Below are 8,909 nucleotides of genomic sequence, written 5' to 3' on the forward strand. Positions count from 1 at the left end.
TTTTCCACTCTGATATTATGTGGCTACTCTACTAAGGAAAACTAGTGAAACTCTGGAACTGGCCTTCATAATGACATTCTGTTGAGGGTGTTTCTAAACTGTGGGTTTGTGTAGATGATAAAAAGTCAACATGCGTTTTCACTGACCTTCTTTTTCTCACAGTATTTCAACTCTAGAAGTTGCCAATTAGTGCTTGGAGCCGGTGCATTACAAGTTGTTGGCTTGAAAACAATCACTACGAAAAACCTAGGTATGGATTTCTGTATTTAAAATGTCAAAGCTTGTTCTCCTCCCTATTAAAAAACCCAAGTGCAGAAAGGCCCTAAATATCTATGATGAGCTGTGTTTGAGTTGTGGAGCTGTGTGTGGGCACAAAGGGTGGTGAGACCTTGCCAGTTACCTGCCTGGAGTGTAGTTTTAAACTTTCTCTTGAAATTAAGAGCCTTTGACTCCAACCCTTTGATGGGTTGGAGCAGGCATTTAAACTTAAGAGTTCCTATGTTTCAGGGTGAGAAACTGGTGAGATTGCCAGTCTGCATTTCCCTTTTGGAAAGGGAACAGCCTGATAACAATGGTTTGAGAAGCTGTGGGCCGCAGCTGGGTCAGGTTTTTGCTGTAGAATCTTAGGCCAGCATGGTGACCACACGGGCACCAGTGTGTGTCCTGCTGCTGGCTCAGGCCCTGTTGGAGTTGGGAGAAGCCTGATTTTTGGGATCCTGTTGGCACTGCAGCAGGAGCAGGTTCAGGGCAGGTCAGTGCTGGCAGGGCACGGTGTTTTGTACACCACTGCAGCAGAAACACTGCTGCCTTGAGAATGTGGTTGCTGAGGTTAAGTAGCTGATGAGTCAGGTCTTTAGAGATCTCTCCGATGTCTGCCTGTGCTCAGGGCTCAAAATGTTGAGTAAACACTCCAGGAGCCTCTTGTAAAATCAGTCCTTTATCCCATCTCATCAAGGTGGGTGTGAGCAGCCAGGTACCAGTCTGGCATCTTCACGGGGTGGGGGTTCCCAGGTAAACAGACGTGTACCACCATGCTTTTAGAACAGACAGAAGCCCACCATGTGAAATCGTGTCAGGTCTGTTACTTATGTCAAAGGAGACCCAGTCCATACAGAAATGACTTTTCCTGTGTAATAACTACGTTATTTCTCCTCCTGGGTTCACAGCCCTTTCTTCACGTTGCCTCCAGCTCATCGTACACTACATTCCCATTATCAGGGCTCATTTCGAAGCTCGGCTGCAGCCGAAGCAGTTCAGCATGCTCAGGCATTTTGACCACATCACAAAGGTAATTCTTCTGGCATTTCCTGAAACGCAGAGTTCTGCTTTTCAACTGTACTCTGAAGAACATGAATGCCACTAGAAAATGAAACCTGCTTTCTTCCCTTACAGGATTATCACGACCACATAGCTGAAATTTCAGCAAAGCTCGTTGCCATAATGGATAGCTTATTTGACAAACTATTATCCAAGGTAATGATTTATGGAAATAATTATACACTCTCTAAATTGCAACTGGAGTTCTCATTGTATACAGTCTAGATGTTTCAAATGGAGTCTTAAACTTTCCTAATGAGGCCTTGATTGAACTTCTTTTAATTATATAGATGGAAAGCTCTGTGCTGTTCTCATGAATGTGTCTTGTGTTCACATTTGCCACCTGGGTGTCAGTCACCTTGACTCCCGGGAAAATGAAATGTTTCATTGGCTGTTTCAGCAGGAATGGCAATGCTGTGGCTGGCACAGGTGCTCGAGTGTTCAGGAGCTGAAGTGCTCTCCTACCACTGACAGCTCTTGTCTGCAGCCAGGCTCAGCAGATCCCGTTTCCTGCTCTTTCCAACAGCGAGGGCGGCGTTTCCGGCACCTTAGGAAACAGCAGGAAAGTGCTGAGGAGGAAGAGTTTTGGAGGGGAAGGACCAGTCCATCTGTTGGGCTGCAGGCCTGGGGACTGGAGGTCTGTGCTCAGCAGTTCCTGCTCTGGAGCAGCATTAGTACTCCTGGTGTGTTCTGGTGTTTAAGCCGTGCTACAGCGTGGTCTTGGGCTGGATCTACTCTGGGTCACCTCAGGGTAGAACACACATCCTTGACCCGCAGATACATAAAGTACATGACCTGGTAAAGCTTAGTGTTGTGCTTTGGATCTTAGGGTTTTGGAGGTAAAAATAAGCTGTTTCATGACAGAGATGAATTCATTTTTTAGTGACAAATTTGATTGATTAGCCAGGGCCTACATCTTCCTTCAAGAAGCTCATGAGAAGCATGGGAATACAGGCTGGGGACAGGCTGCTGAGAGCTGTAGTGGAGCAGTTGCAACAGGCAGCATTTCTGTCTTCCTTGCTCTTTCTGTTATTTTGTTGTTACTGTATGTTGTGCTTTTTTATTTCATCTGTTTCTTTGGTCTGTCAAGTAGTGTTGCCTAAACTTAGGGTGGGGAAAAAAAAAAAGGCAAAAGCATTTAAATTGGGATTTCCCGCTCCTATTGTGTTTACTTTCTAAGAAAATATGTTTATGCTCTTAAGACCAAAATGGTCTGCTGGTTTTTGGGGGTTTTGTTCCACATAAAAGTAGCTGTTATGTGAAGTAACGTGGCTGTTTGGCCACTGTCTCTCTTGAGAATAAAAGACAAATGCAAGAATTTACATTATTGATACTAATCACGTGTAGCCTGCAACAAAGCAGGAATGCAGTTTATGTTCTTGATGGCAGTTAGTGAGAACTCATCTCTTACTGTCCCTCCGTCTTCACAGCCTACTGTCCCTTTGGGAGCTGACACAGGATGTAAACTGGGACTTCAGAGTTCCTGAAGGCTGAGTGACAGTGCTTGGCCCTGTGAATGCAGCCCACAGAGCTCAGGACCAAAGGATGGTTGATTTGCTTCCATTCCTAGCACATGCCACCATTTGGCTCATCTTGTTCCTAAAAAATGAAATCTTGGTACTGAAGGCTGTGAAGAACATAACCCAGGACATTTGCAAATATATATGTCAGTACAACCATGCCAATGTGTTCCTGGATTCAGGTGTTTTTCTGGGTCACATTATTTCAGTCTCCTGTGGATGAAGTGGTCACCTGCTCTGAGATGTGTAAATCTGCACAAGTGAGTTCCATAGCAGTGAGTGCCTGGCACACCTCAAACCCAGAAATTCCTGCTCTGTAGGAGATGAACAGTTGGTGCAGTGGACAGGGTGTTGACTTGGCACTGGGTAATGCAAGCAAGTTACTCCTGCATTTCCAGGCTGTGCTTCCCCTGGGAGCTCCATGGCATGGGAGCTGTCCTCACCCAGTGCCACTGAGACAAGGCAGTTTGTAGCAGCATGGACACTTCCCAACAGCTGTCTTTGGCAGGGAAGTACAACAGGAATGGGGATATTGAACAGTGGAAATAATAAATTCAGCAAATGGGAAAGGCTCATTCATTACCACAAATGAAAAAATCCAGTACGAGTTCTGAGCTTCTCTTGGAACTTGCTGGCTTGTGACTGTTTGGGCAGAAGAGCAGTGAGGTTCTTTCTAATCCCTTGTGGTTTTAAAGCTGTTGACCTCAGCTGCACATAAAAATGGCCATAAAAATGGAGATCTTGGGGTTCCTCCCAGGGATGTTGCTTTTCCCCGTGACAGTGAAGAGTTCAGTGTGGCTGTAATCATGCAAGAGCCACTGCTGCAGCCTCCCAGTTCCCTCTGGTTTAACAATGTGCTGGGAAATTGGAAACAGTTTCTTGCTTAACTTCCTGGTCTTGAGGTATGCTTGATCCCTCAGGCTGGGTGCTTGCTCCCTGGAACAGGAAGTGTTATTTTTCTGCTACTTCTTCTATCAGAATTAGGTCATTAGTTTGGATTTTCTGTAAAGACTTTCTCAAAACTCCCCTTTTCTTTTTTCCTCCTGTGCTCAGACAAGCTTTGTTCTCTTTTACAGTTCAGGCCTGCATGAAAGCAGACATCCCCTCCAGTCTGTTTGTAAATTATGTAGTTACAATGATTTGTTCTTTCCTGAAGTATGCAATGCTCCCTGGGGAAGTGTCACCCTCCCAAAGGTGACCTGCCAGTGTGCCACCCAGGCCTGTGATGGCACAGCCTCTCCGCCTGGAACTGCAGAGCTGGCTTCACTGTTTCTGGGACAGGTTTTCAGTGTTTCTGAAATCCTGTTCAGATCTTCCCTATCCAGAGAGGGGACATAAGAATTTTGTTCCCTTTGTAGCAAATCTCTTGCCATCTGGTGTTTTCCAGTGCCTTGTTTCTTGGATTTCAGGCACTTGGAGGAGGGACTTTTTTTTTACTCTGCTTTCCAACATATTTCTGCAGTATTCTTGTGGGGTTGTGATGTGGTTGCGTTTGGGTTTTTTTTATGGCAGATAGATGAGATTTCAGGAGTTTCCATTTCTTTATAGTTTCCTTGATTCTTCAGAAATGTGGATATGCGTGATCCTAGACAAGCAGTTTTCTCTGGGGAAGTACTCAAGGAGCACATTTCTCAGGGGCAGAAGTGCTTGTCTGTCATTGACTCATACCAGTCTGAAGGAGAGGGCCAGCTCACAGCCACAGGACCTGCATCTGCAGTTCCTGGCTGGATCTGATCATGCCCAGCCTCCCTTTTAATTTGTGGTGTGCTAAATGGATCTTGATTCCTCATGTTATTAGCAAAGCAGAGCTAATGTGGCTGTTGGGAGCTCTCCTACATAAACCATTCTAAAGTGGCAGAAAGGAGTTAACTAGTTGTGTGTTTATTTCCAGTATGAAGTGAAAGCCCCTGTTCCTTCAGCATGCTTCAGGAATATCTGCAAGCAAATGGCAAAGATGCATGAAGCTATATATGATCTCCTTCCTGAGGAGCAAACTCAGGTGAATGTTATTTTTGAGCTTCAACTCACAGCTCTCTTGTAAATGCACATGGCCTTGGGAATAAGAGAGACTTTATCTGGGGAGAGGGGAATTCTTTTTTGAGTCCTGGTGAAACCCACACATTAAAAGGGCTTGGCAGCAGTCACACGGACAGCTTGAGCTGATACAAGGAAGTATTCCAGTGTGTAGGGAGAACAGTGAGGTGCAGAAAAAGAATGGATTTCAGGATTTTGAGCTGCTTTTTAATGTCTAGAGATGGCAATCCAGGAATTAGTGATGAAATGCTATGCAAATGCCAACACTTCAGGCTTGAGTGCAGCCCTCTGAGAGGATTATTCTGTAACACTGCTCAGAATCAGTGGCTTCCAAAAGTCCCTAAATGTATTACACACCCAGATTGTGCCAGATGTGCTTTTGCAGGAGTTTGCTGCAGTCATTGCTACTGCAGAGTTGTAAACCTTAAGGACAGGAAGCCCAGATTTAGTCATCGAATTCAAGTTGTCGTTCCTCTTTCATACCGAATTAGATGATCCCTTCTAGCACAGGAAAGATTTGTTATCTTCTAGGCTTAGTACAAGTTGCTAGATACTTCAAACAACAGAGGAGAAAATTCACATTCCAAAGAACATGTCCTCCAAGTGCCACACACAATGAGTAAGTGAGGGTGTCCTGTATGGTTCAGAGAGTGTGTGGCCGGAAGGGTGAGATTGAAGCACTGGCAGAAGGAGGGACCACGTGAGTTGCGGAAACAAAACCAGAAGTCAGTGACTGAGGGTGTTGGCAGTGTGTTTCACCTTTGGAGGCAGTGATGTGAGCATGGGCACAGTTCCTTACTCTGCTGCTGTGCTTTCTTCCAGATGTTGTTTTTACGAATTAACGCAAGCTACAAACTCCACCTGAAGAGGCAGCTGGCCCACCTCAATGTGGTCAATGATGGAGGACCTCTGAATGGGTGAGCTGGGGCTCTTCTCTCCTTTCACTATTTAAATAAGCAGGCATTGGGAGGGTATCTTCTGCAAGGAAGTCATGATTCCAGAATCACAGCTCCGTGTTTTAGTATGTCCCGTTTGGAGCTTGCTTACAGTAAAGGGCATGACTTGTGCCATTCCACAGTAACTAGGAGTGCAATCCACTTGGTAACAGACTGGGAGCTGGACATTGTCTGACTGGAAACCTGCTGGTAGGTGTCCTCAGCTCATGGATTGCTTTCTCTCCCTTTGTGTGACAGCAGCAGCCACAGTTTAATTAGCAGGAATTGTGTGATTCCTGAAGCAGTTTTGAAACGTGGATGGTGACTCATGGTGCTGGCAAAGTAAAAATAGGAGAAAGCAGCATTTCATCTGTGCAGTGGGCAGCTCTGCAGGAATGGTTTTTAGAGCAGAACTAGATCTGAAACAGAGATTATGCTCACAGAGCTTTTCCCCTTCCCTACCACAGTCCACTCCATCCCAAAGAGGTCAGCGGTACCTGTCCTGAGAGAGGGTGCCTGGCTGTGCCTGCTGTCCCCACCTCACAGGAAAAGCCTCTTGCAGGCTGAATTGTGTTCCCTGAAACAGTGGAGTTTTTAATTGTTCCTGATGTCCTGGGGGCAGTGATGTGTTTGCAGTGTAGCAAGGGTGAATGAAACTCATGGGCCTACTCACATGCAAGAAGAGATTGTCTTAGGTTGCAGAAGTCGAAGAAAGTTGGTAGTGCTTCAAGTGTCACTGGAATGAAAGTTTTGTTCCTTTCCAGTTTATTGTTGCATCTCCTGTTTATGTGCATTCCTCCTTGTACTTTGTGCAAGAGTTTATCTCAGCTGGTTCTGTGCCTTTGGTATTTATAAAGGTGTTTGTAACCGAGCTCACAGAGTATCCACTGCAGCCCCCGCTGAAGTGAGAGGCCCTGGGTGTGCTCGGGGTGTCTCTCACCGGCATTTCCAGTCCTACACGGTGCTGTGCTGTCTTCATCCTGTGCTGTTGGTTTTGTTCTGTCCTTGTGGCTGCGTGGCCTGGATTCCTTTTGGATAGAAGGGTTGGGGCAGGTGTTCCTGGGGACCTGCTGAGGGTGTTTCCCAGCAGTCGGGAGGTCTCAGCTGGCCCAGGACTGTCTGATGGCAGCAGTTTTGTACTTCACAGAGTACCCCTAGGGAGCTGGGCCTGTTTGAGAAGGGGAACATCAAACCCTGGATGGCGCTTGCTGTTGTTCCAGCAGTCTTCACTGACCAGGTTTTTAACCTGGTTTCTGATCCTCATTCTGTTTAAACTGCTTGTTTCTGTAATAATAGTAAAAATCAAGGCCTGTGAATCCTGGTTAACTTTTTTGCTATGTAAATGCAGCTTCTGTTCCTACATCTTGCTAGCAAGAAGCATCATGATCCCTGACATGTTTCAACAGTATCTGAGGGATTTTAATTCTGTATAAACTGTTACAAACAATACAGCTGTTGTGCTGTTCAGTTGCTTTTTACATTAATGCTAGAATCATAGAATCATTACCCCCTACAATACAGAAGTTAATGTTGCAATAATTAATATTCTTAGTTGGAATGGAATGGGGGGTTTAAGTCTAGATAAGCCTGGGATTACAGCAAGAGAATAGAAGTTTTAAATGCCTAATTCCTGCTGAGTTTTCTGAACTCATGGTTTGATCTCCCTTCCCTAGAACTAGTTTTACACCCAGCAGTAATCCTGTTATGGATGATCACTGCTGTAAAATAAACCACATCCATAGCATTGAGTTTTGAACTAATACTCAAAGTATCTAATCCAGGCATAGGATGTGAACATGTATTGTAGCAATTGTGTGCCAAAGTCCTCAACAAACCCTGTCTGCTTGTCCAGGCATTCCAGGTGGATGTGATGGGGTCACATTCTAATCATGTGTGTTTCTCTGCAGGCTGGTTACTTCAGATGTGGCTTTTTACACTGGAAACCTTCAAGCTCTGAAAGGCCTTAACAACTTAGATCTAAACATGGCTGAAATCTGGGAGCAGAAGAGGTGATAATCCACTGGGAGCAGTCACTTGGCTCTGACAACAGACTTGACTCTCTTCTAAGCAGTGTGACGACGGTGAGGTGAATACTTGAGCCCAGAGCCCCAGAAAGGACAGGATTGAGAGTCGGGGAGCTTAGACTCAGAGGGAGCTGCAGGGAGAGATCCTTCCAGTGTCCTTCAGCAAGAAACAAGTGATCAGCTGTCTGTGCAATGTTTTTTCATTCTCTCTGGAAACAGACTCAGGTTTCTTTGGACCAAATCCAAAAGAACACATAGCTGTAACACAGCTGTAGTTGTCTAGAATGCTCTGTATATCTTTATATTAAAAAGATGCTTTGCATTTCTTCTAGTGCAATGAAATTCACATGGTGTCCCACCTTATTTAATGATGGTACAATATAAAAATCTTGCAGTTGGAACTCTGTAGAAAATGTTTTTCTCTATGGAACTATGCTGTTCTAAAATTTATTTTTTTACAGAACTTTATATAAATAAATGTCTTTTGATTGCTCGCATATAGGATTCAGCTTTGTTAGGGAGCAGTCCTGTTCCAGGGGATTTCTCAGGACCTAAATCTGAAGACAGGATTTTCTAAGCAAGGGCCAGTTCCTCAAAGCTGTTCCTGTGGGAGAGAGGAGTGACCTGACCCTGGTTAGCAGTGACAGGGTAGCAGTGGGGCTCCTGGGGGAACTGGGAGGTGGGAAAAAGGCCTGTGTAAGGATGGCCACCTCCAGCTGCCCAACGCCTCTGCCAGTGGGGAGGGTCAGGGACACAAAGAATGGGCAGGAAGAATTTTAAAGTTTTTAGGCTGCTTATAAAAAGCTGCACTGTTAAGGAGAGTGCAGCTGAAATCCATGTCTTCTGGAGTTTTTAATCCTACCTTTAACAGACTGGAGGCTGCCAGTACTCAGTACAAGTGCCTGCATTTCTCACCTCACCCCTCTGTACCTGACCCCAGTCGAGTGCCTAACCCTGAGATGATCATGTCTGATGGAATGGTCTCTGCTGCAGAGTCTGTGTGCCCGTGGTGCCCTCAGCCAGGCATGCTGACCTGGTAGCATAACACGTGTCATTCATTGTCAGTCAAAATAAAGCTC

The 8,909-nt window shown here is 45.4% G+C and overlaps 1 protein-coding gene across 2 annotated transcripts in view; it reads left to right on the top strand.

The window, feature by feature from the left end:
• The window catches only part of VPS54 (VPS54 subunit of GARP complex), a 47,543-nt gene extending 38,714 nt beyond the window's left edge, over window positions 1–8,829 (top strand). For both annotated transcript variants that reach the window (XM_084203188.1, XM_084203189.1), the window contains 6 exons: window positions 163–250; window positions 1,167–1,288; window positions 1,393–1,473; window positions 4,729–4,836; window positions 5,694–5,788; window positions 7,714–8,829. In XM_084203188.1, the coding sequence (XP_084059314.1) occupies window positions 163–250; window positions 1,167–1,288; window positions 1,393–1,473; window positions 4,729–4,836; window positions 5,694–5,788; window positions 7,714–7,819 (600 nt within the window). In that variant the 3' untranslated portion in view covers window positions 7,820–8,829. The remainder of the gene's footprint in view (window positions 1–162; window positions 251–1,166; window positions 1,289–1,392; window positions 1,474–4,728; window positions 4,837–5,693; window positions 5,789–7,713) is intronic.
• Window positions 8,830–8,909: the final 80 nt, after the last annotated feature.

The sequence above is a fragment of the Fringilla coelebs genome, assembly GCF_963513975.1.
Source record: "Fringilla coelebs genome assembly, chromosome: 3".
NCBI lineage: Eukaryota > Metazoa > Chordata > Aves > Passeriformes > Fringillidae > Fringilla > Fringilla coelebs.